We start from the raw sequence: 27,285 nt of genomic DNA, 5'->3' as shown, positions 1-27,285 counted from the left end.
TGCATAAATGCAGATGCACAATGCACACGAGAGGGGAGGCAGGAGGCCCAAACGGGCAGAGTAAAAACAGTTTGTTTAAATTTTTCTTGTCTTGCCTTAAAATATGAATTTTATTTCATCAAATCCTAGCTCACAGCAGATAGGGAAGACTTACAACTGTCACATGATCTCTAAAAGAAAAGTTAGCGGCAGAACCATTTATAGAAACCAGGTGTTCTGTCTTTCGGCCTCCCCCAGGGATATTAATCTTCACCATCTTGTGTATTGAGCAAAGGCTTCAAAGTTGCGGCACCGGCAGGGCTGGACGCTCAGTAGGATTGGCCTTGCACGATCGTGCGTGGCTCAGCTGGGGTGCAAAATCCAAGCAGGTCCTTTTCCCGCGGGGCCTGGAGGTGTGGCCTCACTTTCCCACGCAGGCACCCTCAGGTCTCCGGCGCCTCACCTGCCGGCTGCTTGCTGACGGAAAGATCCCTCAGCCTCGCCCTCTGGCTCTGACACCCAATGGGCGGCCGCGGGCCTCAGGTGGGCGGGGCACGCCCTGGGAGCCGTTCTGGTTGGCCCGCGGCCCGGCGAGGCGCGTGACGTTTCCGTCGCGCCGTGCTGGCGTGAAGTGGTAGCGTCCGCTCCGAGAACCTGAAGGAGACTTGGAGGCACCTGGGCCGCGCTGCTTGGGCCGTTGGGAGTCGCCGCTGCCGCCACTGCCCGCACTCCATGAGGAAGATGCTCGCCGCCGTCTCCCGCGTGTTGTTGGGCGTCGCCCAGAAGCCGGTGAGGTGGCGTGAGCGACCCGGGGTGGGGCGCGAGTGGGCCCGAGGCCGGAGGACGCCAGAGGGCAGGACGAGCGGGCTGAGTGGGCCGGGCGGGCCGGGCCTTGTGGAGCCGCGGGCCTTTGTCCTGCGTCCACGTCGTGCGCTCCGCTCCTGGCCGCGAGGGGAGCGGTGGCTCGGCCCTCGGGCGCCGACTGAGGGAGGGGGAGCTTTACAAGGTCCGTGTGGAGGTCGGGCGCGGCTCCCGGTGCCGGCCTGGTCGGTGCGCTCTGGAAGGGCCCGTTCGTTTACCTCAGAGAAGGGGGCTTTGGGATTCCTCGAGTCTCGAGTTGACCGCCTCTTCCCAGCCCACTCATTTTAAATCTTCCTCTTGACCGGGAACCCGGAGACAGAGTGGCTCCATTCACACTTCAGTTTCACCAGTTACTAGCCCTGTGACCTTGAGTAAGAGGTTTTTGTTTTTTCTTCAAAATCCCCGTGCTCAGTTTGCTCATCTCTAACATGGAGATGAGAGTACTTACCCGTGGGGTTGTTTTTTTTTTTTTTTTTAAATGAGGATGAGGGACGGTGAGGCTTAAACGAGTGACAAATATGTAAACCTTTCCCGGTAGCGCGTGGTACATAGTAGGTGCTACCTGTGTTAAACATTGTTATTATCATTTAGGATCTCTGTTGCCTTATTGATTCTCTGTATGGAAGTTCTGTCCATTGATGTGAGTGGGGTGTTAAAGGCTCCTACCAGTACTGTATTCCGGTCAATTTCTCCCTTTATGTCTGTTAGTATTTGTTTTATGTATTTGGGTGCTCCTATATTAGGTTCATATATGTTGACGGGTGTAAAATCATTATATAGTGTTCTTTATCTTTCTTTATGCTATTTGTTTTAAAGTCTATTTTGTCTGATATGAGTATTGCAACCCCTGCTTTCTTGTCATTTCCGTTTGCATTCCCTCACTTTCAATCTTTGTGTGTCCTTTGCCCTAAAGTGGGTGTCTTGTAGGCAGCATATTTTAGGCTCTTGGTTTTTTTTTAATCCAGTCTGCCACTCTGTGTCTTTTGATTGGAGCATTACTGACATTTAAGGTAATTATTGATACGTATGTATTCATTGCCATTTTAAACCTTGTTTTCCAGTTTATTCTATGTTTCCTCTTTGTTCCTTTCTTTTTGTGGTTTGAGGATTTCCTTTTATTTTATGCTTGTGTTTTCTTTCTGGTTTTTGTGAATCTATTGTATGTTTTTGACTTGCAGTTGCCCTGTTTTTCAAGTATGTGAACCCCTTCCTGTATCTGTTTGCTTTAGACTGGTAGTCATATAGGCTCAAATGCATTCTAAAAAAACAAATGTACATTTTGTCATCTCCTTCCCCACATCTTATGATTTTGATGTCTTTTTTTTTTTTTTTTTTTGCGGTACGCAGACCTCTCACTGCTGTGGCCTCTCCCGTTGCGGAGCACAGGCTCTGGACGCGCAGGCTCAGCGGCCATGGCTCACGGGCCCAGCCGCTCCGCAGCATGTGGGATCTCCCCGGACCGGGGCACGAACCCGTGTCCCCTGCATCGGCAGGCAGACTCTCAACCACTGCGCCACCAGGGAAGCCCTTGATGTCGTTTTGATTACATCTTCATGTTTATCCTTCTGCTGTTCCTTGTGTTTATCATCACTTTCACAAATAGGTTTTTTTGTTTTTGTTTTGATCTGTATAGTGGCTAATTTAAGTGATTTACTTTCCAGTTGTGACTTCCTCCTTCCTATATCTTCTTTTCTATATAGAGAAGAACTTGGAGTATTTCTTTTAGGGTAGGTTTAGTATTGCTGAATTCTTTTAGTTTTTGCGTGTCTGAGAAATTCTTTATTTCTTCTCCTATTCTAAATGATCATCTTGCTGGGTAGCGTATTCTAGGTTGCAGATGTTTCCCTTTCAAGGCTTGAATATATTTTGCCACTCCCTTCTGGCCTGCAGCATTTCTGTAGAGAAATCAGCCGATAGCCTTATGGGGATTCCCTTGTAACTAACACGTTGTTTTTCACTTGCTGCCTTTAAAATCCTCTCTTTAACTTTTGCCATTTTATTATAATGAAATGTCTTGGTGTAGGTCTGTTTGGTTCATCTTGTTGGGACCCTCTGTGCTTCCTGTATCTGGATATCTGCTTCCTTCTTTAGGCTTGGGAAGTTTTCAGTCATAATTTCTTCAAGTACATTTTCAATCCCCTTTTCTCTTTCTTCTCCTTCTGGAATCCCTATTATGTGTAGATTGGCACACTTTATATTATCCCATAGGTCTCTTATATTGCTTTCATTTTTTTTCACTTGCCTTTCTGTCTGCTGTTTTGATTGGGTAATTTCCACTATTCTACTTTCGAGGTCACTTATTCTTTCTTCTGCATTATTCATTCTGCTATTCATTGCCTTTAGCTCAGCTTTCGTCTCAGCAAATGAAGTTTCTAATTTTTCTTGGCTCCTCTTTCTAGTTTCTAGTTTCTTTTTACAGTACTCTGCATTTCTGTCGATAGCCTTTCTTAAGTCCTTCAGTATTTTCATTATCTCCTTTTTGAACTTGGTATCTACTAGACTGAAACCCTAGTTTCATTGTTTGTTCCTTCAGGGGAATTTTCTTGGTCTTTTAACTGAGAGTAGTTCCTCTGCTTCTTCATTTTGCTTATATTTTTTTTACTCTCTGAATTTAGGAGAAACAGTTATCTACTGTAGTCTTGGAGGGCTACTTAAATGCAGGTGCCTCCCTGCGTAGTTTGTGTGGGTTGAATATTTTTTTGGCATGAGGGCTGTTTTTGGTTTGGATTCTTGCCGTCTCTTTCCTCTGCGTGTGCTGGTCGTTATCCCCTTGATAGGGGATGTGCAGGTGCGTGGCCCGCGTGTGCTCCCGGGGAGGGTGGGGGCAGTGGTGGGTGCCCAGTCACGGGACCCTTGGCAGCTGCAGTGGTCTGCATCCGCCTCTGGAGTCGGAGATGGCAGTGGCGGCTCGAGTCCGCCCCCCGGAGCTCGTGTAGGTGGTGCCCTGCTGCCTGAGAGTGCGCGCACGGAGAAAGAAGCTCCTATGGCGGTCCCACCTCTCTCTTCGTGCACCCCCCAACAATGGCCCCTTGCCTTTCTGAAGGGCCCAAGCTTCTTCCCGTATTCCCTCAGTTATAGTGCACCACACTCCAGCCCCCGCAGGCTGTCGTCTCCACGTAGCCAACTCCAGTCCTCTCCCTGGGTCTGACCTCCGAAGCCCAAACCTCAGCACCCAGCCCTTGCCCAGCCCAGTGGAGGAGCTTCTCAAGCTGGGGAGTACAAGGTCGTGGTACCAACCGTCTGTGTAGGTCTCTCTCTGCTTTGCTTTCCGCAGACCAGTTGCTGCACGCTCCTCCGAGGTTCCGAAGCTCCACCTCTGTCCTGGGTGATATCTCTACCAGTGAGGGGACTTCTCAGGGTGTGGAAACGTTTTCTTTTTCACAGCTCCCTCCCAGGGGCGCAGGTCCCGTACTGATTGCCTTCTCTCTTTTTTTTTCTTTTGTCCTGCCCAGTTATGTGGAGATTTTCTTGCCCTCTTGGGTGTCTGAGGTCTTCTGGCAGAGCTCAGTAGATGTTCTGTGAGAACCCTTCCACACGTAGATGTATTTTTGGTGTATTGATACTTGTGGGAGAAGGTGAGCTCCACGTCCTACTCCTCCACCATCTTGATCCAAATCTCCCTCACACTTCTTTTTTTTTGTTTTGTTTTGTTTTATTTTTATTTATTTTATTATTACTTTTGGCTGCGTTGGGTCTTCGTTGCTGCGCGTGGGCTTTCTCCAGTTGCAGCGAGCGGGGGCTACTCTTCGTTGTGGTGCGCGGGCTTCTCACTGCGGTGGCTTCTCTTGTTGCGGAGCACGGGCTCTAGGCGCACGGGCTTCAGTAGTTGTGGCACACGGGCTCAGTAGTTGTGGCTCGTGGGCTTAGTTTCTCGTGGCATGTGGGATCTTCCCGGGCCAGGGCTCGAACCCGTGTCCCCTGCACTGGCAGGCAGATTCCTAACCACTCTACCACCGGGGAAGCCCCAAAGCTCAGGTTCTTGATGTCTCATCGCAGAAAGAATTCAGTGAGAGACAAAGTGATAGGTAAGAAGTGGATTTATTTAGAGAGAAACAGACTCCACAGAGTGTGGGCCATCTCAGAAGGTGAGAAAGGCCCCCCCCCAACTTCTGATACGACTTTTAGCTTAACTTTCGCTTAATGTGGCTCCTTTCACCCATTGTATCAGTGAATCTTACTATTTTTGAGATTCATAGTAATGAAATGGGAGAAAGTATCTAAGTAGCTTTCTGACAGTCAAAATCTTTGACCTTACCTTCTTGCTCTTTATTATGTAGAACTGTCATTGTTTCTTGTTAGGAATTTAGGATGGAGAAAGAGAATTTTTCCTTTTCTTGGTTACTGTTGCTTGACTGGTTTGGTCGTTAGTTTTCAGTCTCCAAAATGCAGTTTCTGTAGTTGTATCTGGAGATTTATTTTTCAAGACAAGATATATATATTTCTAGCCCCCCAAAACCATTTAACTGTCAAAAATAACATATCCATTTCATGATTGCCGAACATAACGTTTTGTTTGTCACCTCATACTTCTCAACTTTTCTTCTTCCCAAATTTCTCAATTTTTTTCACTTATTCTTAGATGTATTGGACTCTCTCAATCTCTAACTTAACTGAAGCATTTGTCTCTAGCAGTTCAACTTTTTTTCTCCAGCAATGTCATGGTTTTTGTTGGCTTTATTGGATAATGGTATATTGATGGGTGAAGAGATCACTAGATAATAGCTTTCTGCCTGTTGGCTTGTACACTTAGCAGATCAACCTTACCCCTTCTCACCAAAATCAAGACCATTGCTACAGGTTGGATGGTAAGGTAACACACTGTATGAACATATCAAAAGTACTTTTTGTGGGGTCTGAAGAATGCTCTTCAAGTCTGCATGAGAAGAAGTCATATTGGTTTACGTATGCGTGACGTGGCAGAATGTGGCTAAAGTAGTACAGTCCTCCTAACTGATTAAATGTTTGTGGTCTAACCTGGACCTTAGCCATCACACAGAGTACTATTGCTGTGAGCAGAGTGAAAAGGAAACATTTCTGGCAGCTTTTTACCCGCACCCCTTCCCCCCATCAAACAGTGACAGCCACCTGAACATGAACAAGGGAGCACTGGGGATTTCCATGGCGGTTCAATGGTTAAGATTCTGCGCTTCCAATGCAGGGGGTGCAGGTTTGATCCCTGGTTGGGGAACTAAGATCCCACATGCTGTGCGGCGTGGCCAAAAAAAAAAAAAAGGGAGCACTGGGATTCTTCGGCGGCCGTGCGGGTTTGAGGAGGCAGCTCGTGGGGGTGAGGTGCTTAAGGTGAGGTGACACAGACCTTGGAGCCAGATTTGCTGGGTTTGTACCCCAGCCCCAACAGTTAAGTGCTCTATGGCTTTGGGCAACTCAGGTAGCATGAATCTCATCAGCACCGAGAGAAAAGCTTCACTGAAAACTCATTGCAGGTCCCACCCCCTCAACTCAGATGGCAACAGTGCAGTCAGAGGCCTGCCCCTCTAAGCCTCAGAATAGGAATTCTGTAGCAATAGGAATTGAGGTTAAAACACAGATGCCACCAATCTGCACACCAAATGGCATGAGTCAATGACACCAGCTCCGAGATCTGTTTTGAGCCCAAGCAATGGTCCAAGTTGCACATAGGTCACCTTGCTTGATCTAACAACAGATCAACCTCAGAGGCATTTTTGTCAGAATTTCACCCACTGAAAAAACAGCTGGCTAATCTGGTTTTTTCCCAGTAATAAATGAGAAGCTTTTATTTTATTTTTTAAAAATTTTGAATTTTATTTATACAGCAGGTTCTTAATTAGTCATCAGTTTTATACACATCAGTGTATACCTGTGAATCCCAATCACCCAATTCATCACACCACCATCCCCACCCCACCGCGGCTTTCCCCCCTTGGTGTCCATACGTTTGTTCTCTACATCTGTGTCTCAACTTCTGCCCTGCAAACCGGTTCATCTGTACCATTTTTCTAGGTTCCACATAACATGTGTTAATGTACAATACTTGTTTTTCTCTTTCTGACTTACTTCACTCTGTATGACAGTCTCTAGATCCATCCACGTCTCAACAAATGACCCAATTTCATTCCTTTTTATTATGGCTGAGTAATACTCTGTTGTATATATGTATCACAACTTCTTTATCCATTCGTCTGTTGATGGGCATTTAGGTTGCTTCCATGACCTGGCTATTGTAAATAGTGCTGCAATGAACACTGGGGTGCATGTGTGTTTCAGAATTATGGTTTCCTCTGGGTATACGCCCAGTACTGGGATTGCTGGATCATATGGTAATTGTATTTTGAGTTTTTTTTTTTTGCGGTACGCGGGCCTCTCACTGTTGTGGCCTCTCCCGTTGCGGAGCACAGGCTCCGGACGCGCAGGCTCAGCGGCCATGGCTCACGGGCCCAACCGCTCCGTGGCATGTGGGATCTTCCCAGACCAGGGCACGAACCTGCGTCCCCTGCATCGGCAGGCAGACTCTCAACCACTGCACCACCAGGGAAGCCCTATTTTTAGTTTTTTAAGGATCCTGCATACTTTTCTCCATAGTGGCTGTATCAATTTACATTCCCACCAACAGTGCAAGAGAGTTCCCTTTTCTCCACACCCTCTCCAGCATTTGTTGTTTGTAGATTTTCTGATGATGCCCATTCTAACTGGTGTGAGGTGATAACCTCATTGTAGTTCTGATTTGCCTTTCTCTAATAATTAGTGAGGTTGAGCAGCTTTTCATGTGCTTCTTGGCCATGTGTATGTCTTCTTTGGAGAAATGTCTATTTAGGTTTTCTGTCCATTTTTGGGTTGGGTTGTTTGTTTCTTTAATATTGAGCTGCATGAGCTTTTTATATATTTTGGAGATCAATCCTTTGTTGATTCATTTGCAAATATTTTCTCCCATTCTGCGGGTTGTCTTTTCATCTTGTTTGTGGTTTCCTTTGCTGTGCAAAAGCTTTGAGGTTTCATTAGGTCCCATTTGTTTATTTTTGTTTTTATTTCCATTACTCTAGGAGGTGGATCAAAAACGATCTTGCTGTGATTTATGTCAGAGAGTGTTCTTCCTATGTTTTCCTCTAAGAGTTTTATAGTGTCCAGTCTTACATTTAGGTCTCTAATCCATTTTGAGTTTTTTTTTTGTGTATGGTGTTAGGGAGTGTTCTGATTTCATTCTTTTACATGTAGCAGTCCAGTTTTCCCAGCACCACTTATCGAAGAGACTATCTTTTCTCCATTGTATATCCTTGCCTCCTTTGTTGTAGATTAATTGACCATAGGTGTGTGGGTTTATCTCTGGGCTTTCTATCTTGTTCCATTGATCTCTGTTTCTGTTTTTGTGCCAGTACCATATTGTCTTGATTACTGTAGCTTTGTAGTATAGTCTGAAGTCAGGGAGTCTGATTCCGCCAGCTCCGTTTTTTTCCCTCAAGACTGCTTTGGCTATTTGGGGTCTTTAGTGTCTCCATACAAATTTTAAGATTTTTTGTTCTAGCTCTTAAAAAATGCCATTGGTAATTTGATAGGGATTGCATTGAATCTGTAGATTGCTTTGGGTAGTATAGTCATTTTCACAATATTGATTCTTCCAATCCAAGAACATGGTATATCTCTCCATCTGTTGGTATCATCTTTAATGTTTTTCATCAGTGTCTTATAGTTTTCTGCCTACAGGTCTTTTGTCTGCCTAGGTAGGTTTATTCTTAGGTATTTTCGTCCTTTTGTTGCAATGGTAAATGGGAGTGTTTCCTTAATTTCTCTTTCATATTTTTCATCATTAGTGTATAGGAATGCAAGAGATTGCTGTGCATTAATTTTGTATCCTGCTACTTTACCAGATTCATTGATTAGCTCTAGTAGTTTTCTGGTAGCATCTTTAGGATTCTCTATGTATAGTATCATGTCATCTGCAGACAGTGACAGTTTTACTTCTTCTTTTCCAATTTGTATTTGTTTTCTTTCTTTTTCTTTTCTGATTGCTGTGGCTAGGACTTCCAAAACTATGTTGAAAAATGGTGGTGAGAGTGGACATCCTTGTCTTGTTCCTGATCTTAGAGGAAATGCTTTCAGTTTTTCACCACTGAGAATGATGTTTGCTGTGGGTTTGTCATATATGGCCTTTATTATGTTGAGGTAGGTTCCCTCTATGCCTACTTTCTGGAGAGTTTTTTGTTTTTGTTTTTGTTTGTTTTTTTGCTGTGTATGATCCTTTTAATGTGTTGTTGGATCCTATTTGCTAGTATTTTGTTGAGGATCTTTGCATCTATATTCATCAGTGATATTGGTCAGTAATTTTCTTTTTTTGTAGTATCCCTGTCTGGTTTTGGTATCAGGGTGATGGTGGCCTCATAGAATGAGTTTGGGAGTGTTCCTTCCTCGGCAGTGTTTTCGAAGAGTTTGAGAAGGATGGGTGTTAGCTCTTCTCTGAATGTTTGATAGAATTCACCTGTAAAGCCATCTGGTCCTGGACTTTTGTTTGTTGGAAGATTTTTAATCACAGTTTCAATTTCATTACTTGTGATTGGTCTGTTCATATTTTCTATTCCTTCCTGGTTCAGTCTTGGAAGGTTATACCTTTCTAAGAATTTGTCCATTTCTTCCAGGTTGTCCATTTTATTGGCATAGAGTTGCTTGTAGTAGTCTCTTAGGATGCTTTGTATTTCTGCAGTGTCTGTTGTAACTTCTTGTTTTTCATTTCTAATTTTATTGATTTGAGTCCTCTCCCTCTTTTTCTTGGTGAGTCTGGCTAATGGTTTATCAGTGTTGTTTATCTTCTCAAAGAACGAGCTTTTAGTTTTATTGATCTTTGCAATTGTTTTCTTTGTTTCTATTTTATTTATTTCTGCTCTGATCTTTATGATTTCTTTCCTTCTGCTAACTTTGGGTTTTGTTTGTTCCTCTTTCTCTAGTTCCTATAGGTGTACGGTTAGATTGTTTATTTGAGATTTTTTCTTGTTTCTTGAGGTAGGCTTGTATAGCTATAAACTTCCCTTTTAGAAATGCTTTTGCTGCATCCCATAGGTTTTGGATCACCGTGTTTTTCATTGTCATTTGTCTCTAGGTATTTTTTGATTTCCTGTTTGATTTCTTCAGTGATCTCTTGGTTTTTTAGTAATGTCTTGTTTAGCCTCCATGTGTTTGTGTTTCTTACGTTTTTTTCCCTGGAATTCATTTCTAGTCTCATAGTGTTGTGGTCAGAAAAGATGCTTGATATGATTTCAGTTTTCTTAAATCTGCTGAGGCTGGACTTGTGACCCAAGATGTGATCTGTCCTGGAGAATGTTCCTTGCGCACTTGAGAAGAAAGTGTAATCTGCTATTTTTGGATGGAATGTCCTATAAATATCAATTAAATCTATCTGGTGTATTGTGTCATTTAAAGCTGTTTCCTTATTTATTTTCATTTTGGATGATCTGTCCATTGGTGTGAGGTGTTAAAGTCCCCCACTGTTGTGTTCCTGTCGATTTCTTCTTTTATAGCTGTTAGCAGTTGCCTTATGTATTGAGGTGCTCCTATGTTGGGTGCATGTATATTTATAATTGTTATATATTTTTCTTGGATTGATCCCTTGATCATTATGTAGTGTCCTTCCTTGTCTCTTGTAATATTATTTTAAAGTCTATTTTGTCTGATATGAGAATTGCTACTCCAGCTTTCTTTTGGTTTCCATTTGCATGGAATATCTTTTTCCATCCTGTCACTTTCAGTCTGTATGTGTCCCTAGGTGTGAAGTGAGTCTCTTGTAGCCAGCACATATATGGGTCTTGTTTTTGTATCCATTCAGCAAGCCTGTGTCTCTTGGTGGGAGCATTTAATCCATTCATGTTTAAGGTAATTATGGATATGTATGTGCCTATGACCATTTTCTTAATTGTTTTGGGTTTGTTTTTGTAGGTCCTTTTCTTCCCGTGTGTTTCCCACTTAGAGAAGTTCCTTTAGCATGTGTTGTAGAGCTTTTTGGTGGTCCTGAATTCTCTTAGCTTTTGCTTGTCTGTAAAGCTTTTGATTTCTCCACTGAATCTGAATGAGATCCTTGCCGGGTAGAGTAATCTTGGTTGTAGGTTCTTCCCTTTCATCACTTTAAATATGTCATTGCACTCCTTCTGGCTTGTAGAGCTTCTGCTGAGAAATCAGCTGTTAACCTTACGGGAGTTCCCTTGTATGTTATTTGTTGTTTTTCCCTTGCTGCTTTCAGTAATTTTTCTTTGTCTTTAATTTTTGCCAATTTGATTAGTATGTGTCTTGGCGTGTTTCTCCTTGGGTTTATCCTGTATGGGACTGTCTGCGATTCCTGGACTTGGGTGGCTATTTCCTTTCCCATGTTAGGGAAGTTTTCAACTATAATCTCTTCAAATATTTTCTCTGGTTCTTTCTCTCTCTTCTCCTTCTGGGACCCTTATAATGTGAATGTTGTCATGTTTCATGTTGTCCCAGAGGTCTGTTAGGCTGTCTTCATTTCTTTTCGTTCTTTTTTCTTTAGTCTGTTCCGCAGCCGTGAATTCCACCATTCTGTCTTCCAGGTCACTTATCCGTTCTTCTGCCTCAGTTATTCTGCTATTGATTCTTTCTAGTGTTGTCTTCATTTCAGTTATTGTATTGTTTATCTCTGTTTGTTTGTTCTGTAATACTTCTAGGTCTTTGTTAAACACTTCTTGCATCTTCTCTATGTTCGCCTGCATTCTTTTCCCGAGGTCCTGGATCATCTTCACTATCATTATTCTGAATTCTTTTTCTGGAAGGTTGCCTATCTCCACTTCATGTAGTTGTTTTTCTGGGGTTTTATGTTGTTTCTTCATCTGGCATATAGCCCTCTGCCTTTTCATCTTGTCTTTCTTTCTGTGGATGTGGTTTTTGTTCCACAGGCTGCAGGATTGTAGTTGTTCTTGCTTCTGCTGTCTGACCTCTCGAGAAGCATTTATTATTTCAAAACAAAAAAAGGAAGGGAGTTGTAGAGAACATCTTCCTTCTGGTGCTCTTCGAATCATAAAACATCCCTCAAATCTTTTGTTTTTTTTAAGTCAGGGAATGCTAAGTATCTTTTCTTTTGTCTTGTACATTTCTCACTAAGGTGTCTATCTCATGCTTTGTGTAGTTTAAAATATTTTTCTTATAGTACCATTTCATAGAGAAGTGATTTGCCTGAAATAGGAGTTGAATCATAGTTTTATTTGAAGAACTATTCTGAAAGTAAAGCATTAGCTTGCTCAACGTATGTGGTTATGGCTAAGAATAGCATAAACATACCCCACAGATTATCTGGTCTCTTCGATTTGGCCATTAACTTCATTACATTTTCACTGTAATTTCTTTGAAAACAAAGTGACTATATAGATGGGTTTCTGCAGTTTGCCTTTCGATGGGGGTACCATCATGTTTCTTTGGCCAAAGCATGGATTCCTTTTGGAGGACAAGATCCCAACACAGTGAACAGAATGGAAGATAAGCCCATGAATGTGTTAGGGCTCTTAGAGTTCTAGGACTGCATCCTGATAACTGATTAATAAGAATAATAACTCAAAAATAACCGACAATAAAAAGCACTGATATACTTGTATATTTTGATCTTTCAAGGCAAGCAGAGTGCTGGTGGCATCCCGTAATTTTGCAAATGATGCTACATTTGAAATTAAGGTAAGAGGTGTTTTGCTTCGTGTTAAATTTTTTTCCACAGGTACACTTTGATATATAGTTTTACCTCTGCAGTACAGCATTTTGATATTCATGTTTTTCACCATTTTATTCCAAATGTTCTAGAATCGAAGATTCAGAGAAGTTAGCAAAAATTAGAATTTACTCCTTTTATGTAGCAGGTTTTTGGTAGTTTGGAGCAGGAGAGCAAGCTAAAAAGATTGAAGACCTACTCTAAGACTTGAAATGTGGTTTGGTAACATGTTTGAATAAGAAGATTCTTAGAATGCTTGTTTGAAAGTTCGTCTTTCAACCTGTAACTCAGTTGACTTCTAGGGGTTTTCAGTGAAAGTCGTCTTAGAAAGACTTCCTTTCTCCAAAACCCCATCTCATTGCACAGTCAGTTTTATGAAGGAATCAGAAGCAATATGCAGCATTTCTGATGTGCTCGCCTGCTGGTTTTCAAGTTCGGTATTTGCTGGTTTTCGATTTAAATATTTCGAGTTAGATCTTAGAGTGGGTTGGCAGTGTTTACATTGTAGTGACTGAGAGATAACTGTCTGATTCCATTTCAGAAATGTGATCTTCACCGGCTGGAAGAGGGCCCTCCTGTCACTACGGTGCTCACCAGGGAGGATGGGCTCAAATACTACAGGATGATGCAGACTGTTCGTCGAATGGAGTTAAAAGCAGATCAGCTATATAAACAGAAAATTATTCGTGGTTTCTGTCACTTGTGTGATGGTCAGGTGGGTGGTAGTTTTGTAGTAAAACTGTGTTACTTAGGAATTGAAGTATGGTGTGTGTTTATCGGCTTTTACCCTGCTTTATCTGTCTGAAGGATTTGAGGCTGGTATTTTAGAATAAACATGAGAATGCTGAGACCTGCTAGGAAGCTTATGCTAAAGAATTGACTCATGTATCATATTGCTGACTTCCTGTGCCTTTATAGCATTATGATCACCTGTACTGAGTATACTTTTGGGGGACGGGTTTTTGTTTTGTTTTTTGTTTTGTAGGTTTAGGCCAAGGTTTGTGAAATCAAATGCCTACCAGGGACCAGTTAGGTAGAATACATGAGTGAAGGCTGCCAGCTGTATGAAGTATCGAGAAAGGTGACAGGGACTAGTGGTGAAGTGGAACAGACGGGGCCCACCCGCAGGGGTAGTCATAACTGGCTGGTAGTCCAGCCAGTTGGTGCCATGTGGAAATACGGGGCTAATGCTTCCTGTTGCTGATGTCTTCGAGAGAAGACAGACGTCTCTATTTTCATGTGAAATTCCCCAATATTTTAATGTTCACATTTGATTCAGAATTTTTTCACATCACCATACAGGCTTAAAAGAAACGTATCTGTGCATTGCCAGTTTATGGCTCTGGCTTGGGCCTTACCCTCTACTCTGTTTCTGGTGTAAAGTAGAGGTACTTGCTGTTATTAATGAAGAGTTCTACTGGGCCAAATATTTCATAATAGTGTAGGAAACCTTTTAACTAGAAATGGTGTACTGTACTGACTCATTGCCACTTCTTCCTTGAATGCAGGAAGCTTGTTGTGTGGGCCTGGAGGCCGGCATAAACCCCACAGACCATCTGATCACAGCATATCGGGCTCACGGCTTTACGTTTACTCGTGGGCTTTCTGTCCGAGCAATTCTCGCAGAGCTTACAGGTTTGCTATTAATTTACAAAAAGGGGAAATTAAGTTTTCAGATCTCCTATTAAGATGCTAACCGTTTGTAAGTTAACATTGAAACCTTTTTGAGGGTTAAAAAAAAAAAGCTGAAACCAAAAAAACCTCTCCCTTTTGGTGCTCTGGTACCTCTATTGTGCTTTTGAGTAAACTGACCATTTTTTGAGGTTGTCTGGCCTCTCAGGTAAAGGTCAGCTCTATAAAATCAGAATAGTGTTTATCACTCAAGCATGCCAATAGAAATCTAGCAAAGAAAGTAAATTGAGTATAAGTATTTCATTGGGTAGAAATTCATTGGGTAGAATCTTCTCAACAGTCCCTTTGTCCCCCTTGACTCTTATGCGAGTGTAGGAGAAATCAGATGTTTGTCACTGGCCAAAAAAAAAAAAAAAAAAAAAGTCTAGGGTACCACACTAACATCTGAAGAAAACTCAGTGATTAGAGAGCTGAAAAAGTTGGAAAGGTCAAGGACATGGGACTGGCCTGACCTTCATTATAAAAGGGCCAGGAGACAAGGAGGACTTGTCTAGGTATTTGCATAGAGGGACAGGTGCTTATGTAGTTGAATCGGTTTCTGAGTTCTAATGGTTGAGCCTCTACGTAAATACTCTGGGTGTGTTTTTGTTTGTTTTATATATTTGGTTTTTGATGTGTCATGTTTGTGTGGTGCCACTTCTAGGACGAAGAGGAGGTTGTGCTAAAGGAAAAGGAGGATCGATGCATATGTACGCCAAGAACTTCTACGGGGGCAATGGCATCGTGGGAGCTCAGGTAGTTGAGGACTAGCATTGTATGATTTTCTGGATTTGGCCCTGGCCCACATCTGTGCAATATTCTGTACCCCAGACAACTTCCCTCTGAAGTACTTCAGTACTTGGGGGGCACGGTGTGCTTTAAATGATCTCTTGCTTCATACCCTATCATTTAATAAATAGATTTGTACAGTGATTTAAAATGTTTCCTTTTAGGTACTTGTTATGTTTTATAAGTAAGCAAGAGCCTCTAGCAGTAGAACTATACCTTTGCCGTTTAATTGATATTTAATTGCTTTGTCACATCCTCTTGGCCACACCTCTCTCCCTGCTGTAGACAGTGCTGGCACTGGTACCAGACCAGGAGAAGCAGGTGGTCAGGATCTTAAGGGCCTAGTTTGAATCTAAAGCCAGCTTCTGTGGTTATGCCGTCCTCCTTGTTCTCATCAGTTAGTAAATAATGGACAAGGAACAGCAGAAGATCGTATCTAGATTGTTCGGTTTACTTTCTAATATATTACGGTTCTAGCATCTGGGTTTTTTGGTTTGTTTTTGGTATTTTTTTTAATCCTTGGTTTCTTTTTCTTTTTTTGGCTTTTCAGGATTAGCAGTTGAATCTCTGAATGCATAAATGTTATTGCTAAATGGTTGACATAGAATACGATAGTAGTTATTCGTGTTACTTTGCTAGTTTGTTTATAATATTGGGGGTAGGGTAAGCAGAGACAGGGTTGGGGTAGGGACAGTGTCATTTCTATCTCACATTCTGGTCAGGAGTTAACATTCAGAGCATTAACTTCTTCCCTCACGGATTTCTGTGGTTCCTTTCTTGGTTGTCCTTAATATTAGGTGCCCCTGGGAGCTGGGATTGCTCTGGCCTGTAAGTATAACGGAAAAGATGAAATCTGTTTGACTTTGTATGGTGATGGTGCTGCTAATCAGGTGAGTATGTGTCTCTTAACATTGCAATAATGATTACAGTGTTATGTCCAAAGTGTTGAATATTCATAGTTCAGTTTGTGGTGAAGTAGTATATTGCTTACTAGTTGAAATGGCCATTTATCTGGCAAGCTAGAATTTGGTTTTGTGGCCACATTAGAGATTTACATCCTGGCATTGTTTCACAAGCGCTTTATATAGGTGTACTCCTAAGAGTACGCTCACCTTTGCTCTACCTCAGTGCTCCACAGACTCTGTGGGGAAGGACTGATTTACATTTTAATCCTTGGCAAACCAGTTCTTAAACCAGTACCGTAATGTACAGACTCATTCCCCTGAATGCCAAGGCGCTGTCAGACTCCTCTCGCTCTTCTGTCGTGGTCTGAGTAATCACCGGTCCGTGGCTGACACCCTGCCAGGCCCTGCTCTGGATGCCGATTCTCAGACACCGGTTCACTCTGGTCATCCAGAGGGTCTCATAGAATTTATAATGAAGCACACAACTAGGCAGCCGTAGTACATTCTTACATGTCCATCTTTTCCCGTTGTATTCTCCGCTGCTGCCTTGGCCCTACAGAAGCAAGTAGTAGTACTTGGTTTGTCACTTCCTTAGCGGCAAAAGAGGTGATGGTTTGCTGCGCTGTGCCCCGCTCCCCCCCAAGCGCACACACTCCTTTGCTTCAGAAGCTTAGTTGTGGGTGAGGCGTTTCATCCTATGGAAGCTTTCTCTGCTGGGTAGAGCAGCAGCTGTTGTGGATGATGAAGTCTAGAGAAAAACAGCAAAATGAAACCACTTGAACTTTTATACATACTTCCAGGGTCAGATATTCGAAGCTTACAATATGGCGGCTTTGTGGAAATTGCCTTGTATTTTCATCTGTGAGAATAACCGCTATGGGATGGGAACATCTGTGGAGAGAGCAGCAGCCAGCACTGATTACTACAAGAGAGGCGACTTCATTCCTGGGCTGAGGGTAAGGACACCTGTTGTAGAGCTGGAGCTACACCCTCAGGGCCTGCGGGGCCCAGGCACTCTGTCAAGTGCCCTTGAAGATCTCAGAGAGATCAAAGAGTTCTGTTTTCTTAGTGGATGAACAGGTCATGTAAGATGAAAATGGTTTTAGGCAGTTGGATTTATGCTCTGCCCCTTTCCTTTTTATTTTTAAAATTTTATTGACGTATAGTTGATTTACAATGTTGTGTTTATTTAATCTTTCCCATTTATTAATAGGTAGATGGAATGGATATCCTGTGTGTCCGGGAGGCCACAAGGTTTGCAGCTGCCTATTGTAGAGCTGGAAAGGTAAGATTTTTCTTGTAGACCTCTAGGCTAGAGATTTCTAATGACATTTATCTGTCTTAAAGTTAAAAGAATGCCCCCTGTGTCTATTGTAGCAATGTAGGAGTAGCTGCTAATTGAGGTGTAAAAGATAGAAGCTGGGTCCAGTTAAGCGAATCGGGTCCCTTCATATAAATAACGTGGTCTTGATAGCTCACGTCTTGGGAAACATTCCATGTTTGCCCCATTTGGGGTAAATCTTTCCTTGCAGTGCTCCCTCAGCATTCTGCCTCTGTCTTCATTGTGACAATCTGTTTTGCCTTTTGGTTTGGTTAATTATGTGCTTCTAACTCTTCCACCCCCCTGCCCCCCGCCATCAATCATAAGCCCCTTGAGTGAACAGACTGGGGACTCCTGCAGTGCCCTGCACAGAACTTTGCTTATGTAAAATAGGCATCCAGTATAAGTTTGTCTTTTGTAAATCAAATAATACGTTTAAATTATGTAGTCTTAGTCTTGCTGTTTCAGTCCTAAGAACCTTGACCCTTCCAGTTATAGCAGTGGAGGGAGAAGGGAACAGTGAGATTGGCCTAAAAAGAGGCATACATGCCATCTGAGCTGGTGGAAAGATGTTCTTCTCCCTAAATCAGTGTTTCACAGCCCAGAAAGCAGGCCCCTGAGGTTTACCCTTCAGTGACTTCCCTCACGTACGTGTTTGGGCAGTAGTGCAAATAAGATTGGGCTGGCAGTGATGAAAATGGAAGAGAGGGTGAAGAGGGGAGGGAGCTGTAGAACGGTTGAACAAGAAAAAAATGAGATGACTGAGATGGCAGGTTGGTGGCAGTGGGCTCACTGGTCTGTATCAGGACTCTGAGACTAGGGGTCCACGCCCTGGGTGGTGGGTATCATCATCCCCCCCTCCCAGTTCCTTAAAGAATATGTGGCATCCAACAGTATGTGGAAACAGGATCAGTAGTTTGTAGTGTGTTGACTTTCTCAGCCTGACCAAAGCCTGATCTTGGAATTAGGGGAGGGTCTGGAAAAACCCCTTTATCACCATCCCCTTAGCCTAACCAGCCGTGCTTCCAAATGGCTACGGGATGATTAACAATCAATAGGTGACAGTTATTGAGAGATGATAGGTCAGGCAATGTGCTAAGCACTTAGGTATTACCTTTTTTAATCGGCGCACCTCTGAGCTGGGTTAATTACTGTTTTGTAGATGAAGAAACTGAGGTATGTAGCTACTATACAGTACAGCCAGAACTGGAACCCAAGCACTTGGATTCCATCTCCCGCCCTCTTTTAACTACTACACCAAACTGCCCAAGGATCCTAGATCCACCCCATCCCCTCTGTTCAAAGTTGTTTTCTAAAAGGGGGCTGGTGTAGCATGAGCAAGCTACCTCGTGGTAGCCGGGCTCTCCCAGTCGCAGGATCAGCACCTGCCAACTTTCTGTTACACAGTAGCTAGATCTCTGTGAAGCAGGATTGGTTGCTGTCCCCTACGAAACACTGCATGAAGTGGGTGTGACGTAGAAAGTCACCTATCCAGCCTCTCTTCATGTGTGCTGGGAAGTGGAGAAGGACGAGAGGACTAGAGGTTTGCTTTTCATCTTACGTTGTTAAGGTTTATGTTAGTGTTTTTCTCTAGCCTTGATCAGAATGCTTATAGATGATTTCCCCTGTGACTGGGGGGGAGGGGGGTGGGCAGAAAGACTAGCATATTAACCGTGAAGATAAATGCCATCCCCGCTTTCTGATAGGCTTTTCTTAATTAAATCTATGCTGTGCTTAAAGAATTATATATCAAATGCAATTCTGGTGAAATAGAATCCATTGACATTACATAAAGAATTGTCTGCCTTTTTGATTCAAAATATGCTGCGGGGGGGGTGGCTTTTATTAGTAAGTTCCTGTTAAAAATAAGGAGGATGGGGCTTCCCTGGTGGCACAGTGGTTGAGAGTCCACCTGCCGGTGCAGGGGACGCAGGTTCGTGCCCCGGTCCGGGAGGATCCCACATGCCGCGGAGCAGCTGGGCCTGTGAGCCATGGCCGCTGAGCCTGTGCTCTGCAACGGGATGAGGCCACAGCAGTGAGAGGCCCGAGTACCGCAAAAAAAAAAAAAAAAAAATGGGAATGAAACATGCAATAAATAGGTAATAGAAATGAGAATCAACTAAGAAGAAATTCTTAACTCAGATCTGATGAAGGTATTTGATCCTGAAAGGACGTACATTTGAGGCTGTGGCCATTGTTTCACCTTACCTCCACTGGGTTCTGTTCTAGGGGCCCATACTGATGGAGCTGCAGACTTACCGTTACCATGGGCACAGCATGAGTGATCCTGGAGTCAGGTATGGTCATGGGAAAACTGAGTGTGGTGTCCGAAGTGGATGGGCTTTGAATGGTGCTACTTAGATGAAAAAGCAAAGCATTTCAGTGTGTGTTTGCTTTTGAAGCCAGACACCAGTTGGCTTCATGCATTGATTTAGTAGTTAGTCTGAGCCTGAAAGGCGTGCCTTCCAATAAATTGGTTCCAATATAGAAAGCATTCTGAAAATTCCTCTAGTGTGTACATGCTAGTTAGCATGAGCACCAATAAGAAAACAATTGCAGAGAGGAATTGTTGCATAAAACAGGACTGATGGTAGAGTAGGATACTTGGGGGCATTTACCTTTTGTAGGCATTACCCCAGATTCTCATGGCGTATTCCTCTTCTGGCTGGAATGGAGCAAGACCAAGTAGCACGTGGGGTATTCCATATGTTGAAATAAATCAGTCAAAAAAAAAAGGAGTTTTGTCACCTGGCAACTCTGGCATGTAATGCTGCAGTCCCGGAGTGTGGCATAATTAAGAGTAGATTTAGTCAAAGTAAGCCGTAATAAGTCTTTGAGTATAGAATGAAGGCCTAAGGGAAAATGTTATGAAGAGCAGCTTACATGGAAGAAAGCACTTGGTGTAATTCTGTTCTTAAAAAAATGGTAGAGCCTTTCTTTGCTTTTAGTGTTATTTCAAGTGCTGTAGGACAAGGGTCAGTTGTACAATCAAGAATCGGAAAACCTCCTCTCCAAGTTCTTGCCAGCCACACTGCTCTGTGGTCTTAAGGGAGGAAAGGCAAGGCACATTTTTTTTGTGCTTAGCCTTCTGCTGCCTCAAAGGTTATAGCTATCACCACAGAAAACCATCTCCCCTGCCTCCACCACTACCTTCACGCCCGACGTCTAGATCAAGTAGCAAATAGAAACTTGGCGCCTGTTGTCAGAATGCCAGAGAAGCCAGGTGAATTGCCATTGTAGAGTTTTCTATAAAGACAGAGCAGCTCTTCCTTACAGAATATTAGGATGAGTTCTTGTATTTTGAAAGTATATAATTCTGCCCTTCTTACGGTGACGTGAGTACTGATGTGCTCCTTCGTCTCAAAAACAGACTGCTGTGTTTCCCAGACTGTCTCTGCTGTGCCGGCACTGTTCTTATCTACTTGTAACTCTGTTTCCCTCCCTCTAGTTACCGTACACGAGAAGAAATTCAGGAAGTTAGAAGTAAGAGTGACCCTATCATGCTTCTCAAGGATAGGATGGTGAACAGCAATCTGGCCAGTGTTGAAGAACTAAAGGTACAGGGACTCTTGATGGTTTAAAAGTAAGTCTGCCTTTGAAGGTTGGCTCTCCTTTTTGAGCAGTTTTTCTCTACACAAGAAGCTGCCACTCGGTAAACTAGGTAAGTAAGTGGGAAAGTACATACTGTATTCGGTTGGCCAAAAATTTTCCGAGCCATGTTGTGGGAAAACCCCGATGTAGAACTTTTTGGCCAACGCAATATTTTTCACAGGACATTAACCTCCTCCACCATCCGTTCTGCTTTCCTAAAAATATACTGTAGATTTTTAATTCATAAATGTTCCCTCGCCAGGGTATATGTCTTAATGTTGGTATCTGTCCTCCAGAATCCCCCTTCGTGGATCGTTGTGTCATGGTTAAACTAACATTTTCAATAATAATAGGTATACTGCCAGTAGTAGTAGAGAGTTAACAACTAGCAAGAGGTTCCCAGTAGAACAAGTTGGTACCTAAGCTGCTGTCTATTCAAAACATCTCTTGAACTGTAATCTGATTGATTTTTAGGAAATTGATGTTGACGTGAGAAAAGAAATTGAGGATGCTGCCCAGTTTGCTACAGCTGACCCTGAACCACCTTTGGAAGAACTCGGCTATCACATCTACTGCAGCGATCCGCCTTTTGAAGTCCGGGGTGCAAACCAGTGGATCAAGTTTAAGTCCATCAGTTAATGCAAGATGGTACACCTTCAGTTGGGTATTCAGCAGCAACTGTAAGGAATGCTTTGGGTTCTCAACTTTGTTAAGGAGGAAAAAACCCATAGAAAGAAAGTGTAGATTTAGATAGATAGATAGATAGTGTAATTGCATGTGGTTTGTACAGTGTTGCATTAAAAGATACAACGTCTTTTAATGTTATATCTTAAGGATAGTATGGATCTTATTATAAAGGTTATTTTAGTTATATAGGTCTAAAATAGGTAATAAGAGTTTGCTTAACCCTCCTTCAAATTACTTCCTTAAAATAGTTCTATTTGGTTTAGTTGTATACTCGTTTAACAAATACTTTTTTAGTTACTAAAAGGAGAAACAATTCCTTATATGCCTGTCCAACTCTGCCACCTTTTTGTGGGGCGATCATTGTCCTGTCCCTCCCAGTGCCCAGCAGCTTACCTGGTGTACCCTAACGTGCACACACGCCCCCATTTGTGTGCATGTCGGTGCTGAAGCCTGTTCACACTGAACCATCATTTCTCCTTAATAAAACACAGTATTTATTATAACCAGGCAGGGGTGGAAGGACAATTCGATTTTTAAATAAGACTACTTCATTTTAAAGGCCAAATAAGTTAGTTTTCTCCATTTATACATTAAGTATAAATATGAAGCTATTTTCTTAATAGTTTTCTATTTACAGTCATATCAAACATTAAATACAAGGCATATTCTTATCAATTTTATCTTTTTTGAATTTTAAGTGCAATTCCAGTTAATAGTAATGTATGGAATGTGTGATCTAAAACAGTGATTCCCAGCCTTTTTGTTATTTTAAACACCTGTTGTTTCACCTTTCCAGCAGATATTTTTCCATTGAAGTAAATTAAAATTCATTTTTAAGGATTCCCTAATACTCTGGGATGTCAAGACCAGGTTTTACAATCACTGTTTTCACAATACATACAAGTTCTACTCACCTTGAAAACATGTTGATAAATAAAAGGTTAAAAATTTTTTCCATCATTCTTTAAAACTTCAAGTTCTTAAATTGTTCATTGAACAAGCGGTGTTTTCCTTGCGTAAGTGCAGCAGAATTCGTGTGTATGTTGTCCGCTCTTTGCTCCCTGTGTCCCCTGGCTTAGCTGATTGATTAAGCCTCATCTTGGGTTGCCGGGGCCCCCTGAGCCTGTCTTCTGTACTGGGAGACTGCAGTCCAGAGCCTGCAGAGGAGACCACCACTACGAAACAAACAGGAGTCTTCTTTAGAGAGTCGTAAGAGAAGACAACTTCAAAGCAACACAGCAGAATACTTCTTTAGGAGCCCTTATGGCAAAAGCTATAGTATATCCTTCCAGACTTGTCTAGATTTGTTGTCTAGTCTTAAAAATGCAGTCCCTAACTTGAAAACTTACTTAACTAAAACAGGAATATGTTCTCTTCACATATGGAGGTGACACTTGTGCCTTAGCAGGAGTGGGACATGGCCCGAGAGGTACTGTACAGGAGTGCTGCTGCATCTGTGCAGAGCAGACTATTTAAGATGACGTGGGGATGAGAAGGCAGGGTGCAAGTTAAAGAAAGGCGGCTTTGGGTGTAGTAGCCCACTAGCATCTCATGTCTCGCTTCACTCCACTCCCAGCCAGGCCTGTCTCTTGACTTTTTCTACTGGGCCTTTAGCTTCTGCCCCCTCTCAGCTTTTCCCCAACTTTAACCTTGAAAAACTCCAGAGTTTGGAGTGAGGTTGGTAGTTTTTTTCCTGACTGAGCTATAGAAAAGGGAGTTAATGAAGGGGGGAAAATTACGTTACCAGCACTTTGTTTTCTACTGCTTTACTTAAAAGCCTAATTACAGGGGCTTCCCTGGTGACACAGTGGTTGAGAGTCCGCCTGCTGATGCGGGGGACACAGGTTCGTGCCCTGGTCCGGGAAGATCCCACATGGCGCGGAACAGCTGGGCCCGTGAGCCACAACTACTGAGCCTGCGTGTCTAGAGCCTGAGCTCCACAACAAGAGAGGCCGCGATAGTGAGAGGCCCACGCACCGCGATGAAGAGTGGCCCCCGCTTGCCACAACTAGAGAAAGCCCTCACACGGAAACAAAGACCCAACACAGCCAAAAATAAATAAATTTATTAAAAAAGAAAAAGAAGTCAGATGGGACAGAAGATTTGTTCTGGGTTAGAAATAGCCTTAGGGCTGTGGCACTGAAAGTCCTGACGGTGACGGTGACGGCTGCATGAGCCGGTTTGGATGGGGTGAGGGGAGCTCAGAGAGGAGGAAGCCGTCATTAAGGCCTGAAAGAGTTGGCGGGAGGGCAGGAAGGCAAATATGGCCACATTTCCTGAGGCCACTCTGGATTTCTGTGTCTGATCAGCAGTTTGGAAGGCCCTTACCTCTTCCTCCCATGGCTGCTGATCCGGCACAGACTTGGGGCAAAGCAGGAAGTGCTCTCAGGAGGGTGAATCCTGAGGGGACCCTAACAGGAAGCTTTCCCAAGCTCCTCTGGGTGAAAAACGCCAACACTTAATTCAAAAACCAACTTCCAGAGCATTTACATGACTGAAATAGTTTCGACAGCTATTGAAAACTCAATCAAAACCATTTTGATAGGCTGTTAGCCTATTTAAAAATAAAGTTTTCTCACTGAATTTTATCCAAGTAATCTTTGCTGATTTTTCTTCTTTTAATTCACTAACTTAAAAAAAACTCTCACCCTTGGAAGGCATTAAAATGAACATCATTGTCATTTCTGTCTCAATTACGTTTTCTTCTACATTTCACTCTACCTGTCCAACTGCAGGATAAAGAAGCCCTGGGAATAGAGCTCAAAGAATGTAGATTTTTATTCTATTTATGTTTTCTTCCCTCCTTGTTCCCTGGCCTCTCAGTTTGATTCAGTCTTTCATTTAATAAATATTTATTGAATTCCTATTACGCACCAGCTACTGTAGGAGAGGCTGGAAAGGTAGAAAAGTTAGATATTTGGTCTCTGCCCTTGAGGACCTACTAACGGTGGGAAGAATGTACAAACAAGTAATTAAAAAGCAAAAAACAAGCACTATAATTAAGATATGCCCAAAGCACTTGAAAGGATATGTACTAAATTTTTATTTACACTTTAATTTACTAAGTAAATAAATCCTATGTTTATTGTCACCTATGTCATAATCTTTTTTGCTTAAAAGACAAAAGAATTCCGTTCACCGGAAAGCCAATTTTATCTATTTGTTGTGTTAGAGTGCCATCTAGTGGAAAATGTCTGCAATCACAACGCCAGCTTTTTTATATTTCTTATGTTAGAGTGCCATCGTGTGGAGATTTTATGTAATTGCAGAATGAATTTTTATTTTTGTGTTACAGCGCTACCCAGTGGTTTTATCATGTGTTTGCAGAGGATATACTTTTCTTATTACTCAGTTAAGAGTGTCAGCACGTAGAGTTTTTATGTAATTGCACACAGATATGTTCTTCTTATTATTCTGGTGAGAATGTCACTGGGTGGAATTTTCCTGCGGTTGCAGATAAATTTTTCATATTTCTCAGGTTAGAGTGCCACCGAGTGGAATTATCGTGCAATTGCAGAACATGTTTTTCTTACTGCAGGTATCTTCCACTTTCTGAAAGTTATTTTTACACCACTTTGCTTTTATGAAAGACCTACATTAGTACATAATTTTCAGGAAGCAAAAGAAACCTGAAGAGGATTTTTGCTTTTACCCACACACACAAAAAAGGCATTACTGACTGTACTAATGTTGGTCTTTTGTTAAAGTGGCATAACTCTTAACTTTTAGAAAGCGGGGATTGTCTTTGCTTTTCCCCATTTCTGCTTACAAAATGTTTCATAGGAACTTTACCTTCAGATAGCAGGGTGAACCTGTAATAGGGAAAAAAAGAAATACGTGTTCTGCACCAACATGATAATTCCACCAGGTGGCACCCCAGAACGCCATCTGGTGGAAATACCATGTAATTGCAAAACAGTTTTATTGCTGAAGTTAGGGTGCCGCCCAGTAGAATTTTCCTGCAATTGCAGAACAGATATGTTTTCAATTTCTCACGTTAAAGTGTTACCTGGAAAAAAAAGTTTTTATATTCTTGTGAAAGACTGCCACCTAGTGGAATTTGTTCTTTGTTACAAAGTAGGGCAGTGGTCCTCCAACTTGGCATCCGAATCACCTGGAGAACTTTTTAAAACAAAAATTTCATGTCCCCATGCTCAGAGTTTCTTATTGAGGAGGTTTGGGATAGGGTGTGGGGATTTGCATTTCTAACAAGTTTCCCAGTTTATGTTGATGCTATTTATCTGGGACTGCACTTTGAGAACCACTGAAATACCCACTCCTTAAATGTTAGTTTCACACATAACTGGGATTTTTTTTCCTGTATAATTTCTAGAATTGTTTCAGTTCTGAAGATCTGTAGGCATTGGAAACCTTTGCTCTCCTGAGTCTTTCCAAAGACCTCAGGATACCTGTTGACTAAATCTACCAGTTGCTTTTGATACCAGTTTTTGCAAACTTATCTAAGCCACTTTACAATGTGGGATGAATTCTGTCTGTTTTCTGTATCCCCCAATCCTAATAGAATAGGCTCTCCCTACATATCTGTTGGATGAATGAATGAATTTAGGCCTTCAGCATTGCCAGGTTGTTAGGATAAATGTGGCAGCTTCCCACAAGTGAAGTAGGAAGACGGTTTGTCAATTTCCTTCTCCACAACTTCACTATTATATTACAATGAAAGAAGCTGCAGACAGAAATCTGTCAAAATCATTTATTCATATGCAGGCACAAATCCTGCCCTACAGCCTGTTCCTAGAAGCAGGCAAGGGCCTGCTCTGCTTTTTTTTTGTTTTTTTTTTTTTTTGCTGTACGTGGGCCTCTCACTGCTGTGGCCTCTCTCATCGCGGAGCACAGGCTCCGGACGCGCAGGCTCAGTGGCCATGGCTCACGGGCCCAGCCGCTCCGCGGCATGTGGGATCCTCCCGGACCGGGGCACGAACCCGTGTCCCCTGCATCGGCAGGCGGACTCCCAACCACTGCGCCACCAGGGAAGCCCCCTGCTCTGTTTTTTAGGCACTATAACAAGCTCCTTCCTGACGTGTTGATCCATGGCAGAGCCAATGAGACAACAGAGTCTCCGTAAGAGGCGAACACAAGACCGCTAGTCCAAAGGTGTTAGCCCTCTGGCTTTTCAGACGCTTATCCTCCGTTCATGCAAGGGGTGGGTTCCTCATCATTTTAGCTAATCACATGTTTTGAACACCACTCATTTCACCAATTAAAAAGTATTCCTTACACTTTTTAGGTGAATTATTAAGCTCTGGTGCAGATGGAGATAGGATATTTGCAGGTCCTCTAAAACATGGAATCCTTATCAGGGTCCTTCGAATGTTACTCACCTAACCTGCAGCGTGGCTCCCTGATTAGGGTGATTCACAGGTTAACTGACTGCCCCTCTGGTAGAGGAGACTAAAGTTAATTTACAGACACACTTATAGCACTTCATTTATGCAGAATTCTGTGAAAGTAAATTGCAGACAGTATAAATCCAGGAAACCTGAGGTTTTCTTCATGCATTTATTCACTTGCTCTTTATTAAAAGTCTAACATGTGGGATTTTAGGCTAAAAGTCAGGAATTCTGAGTTCTGGTCTCAGCTCTGCCACCAACTAGCTGTGTGATCTCAGACAAATTACTTAACCTCTCTGGGCTTTAGTTTGTTCATTTGCGAACAAGAAACCTGAACTAGCCATTACTAAAGCTACCTCCAGCTCTAAAATGTCATGATTCCATTCTTTCAGAAAATGCTAGGACGCATTTGCAATTCCAGTTACCCTCCAGCCTTGCTTGGCCTCCGTGAGGATGAAACCCTGATAT

The 27,285-nt window shown here is 42.6% G+C and overlaps 1 protein-coding gene across 1 annotated transcript; it reads left to right on the top strand.

Moving 5' to 3' along the window:
* Positions 1-589: 589 nt before the first annotated feature.
* Positions 590-22,429, top strand: LOC132418743 (pyruvate dehydrogenase E1 component subunit alpha, somatic form, mitochondrial). The gene is made up of 11 exons (XM_060002727.1): positions 590-768; positions 12,415-12,474; positions 13,047-13,220; positions 14,014-14,140; positions 14,841-14,932; positions 15,763-15,855; positions 16,671-16,826; positions 17,084-17,155; positions 19,421-19,488; positions 20,640-20,748; positions 21,257-22,429. Exons 1-11 carry the CDS (start codon positions 712-714, stop codon positions 21,419-21,421), a joined length of 1,173 nt encoding a protein of 390 aa, XP_059858710.1. The 5' UTR covers positions 590-711; the 3' UTR covers positions 21,422-22,429.
* Positions 22,430-27,285: the final 4,856 nt, after the last annotated feature.

The sequence above is a fragment of the Delphinus delphis genome, chromosome X (genome assembly GCF_949987515.2).
Source record: "Delphinus delphis chromosome X, mDelDel1.2, whole genome shotgun sequence".
In the NCBI taxonomy this organism is placed as follows: Eukaryota; Metazoa; Chordata; class Mammalia; order Artiodactyla; family Delphinidae; genus Delphinus; species Delphinus delphis.
The sequence above is the reverse complement of the archived record's forward strand: the minus strand, read 5'-3'. Positions and strand labels throughout refer to the sequence as shown.

Excerpts from the sequence above, each read along its gene's own strand:
- LOC132418743 (XM_060002727.1), top strand. The coding sequence starts at position 712 with ATGAGGAAGATGCTCGCCGCCGTCTCCCGCGTGTTGTTGGGCGTCGCC. Across the intron at positions 769-12,414 it reads TGGGCGTCGCCCAGAAGCCG|GCAAGCAGAGTGCTGGTGGC; the intron begins GTGAGGTGGCGT and ends TGATCTTTCAAG. Across the intron at positions 12,475-13,046 it reads ATGCTACATTTGAAATTAAG|AAATGTGATCTTCACCGGCT; the intron begins GTAAGAGGTGTT and ends ATTCCATTTCAG.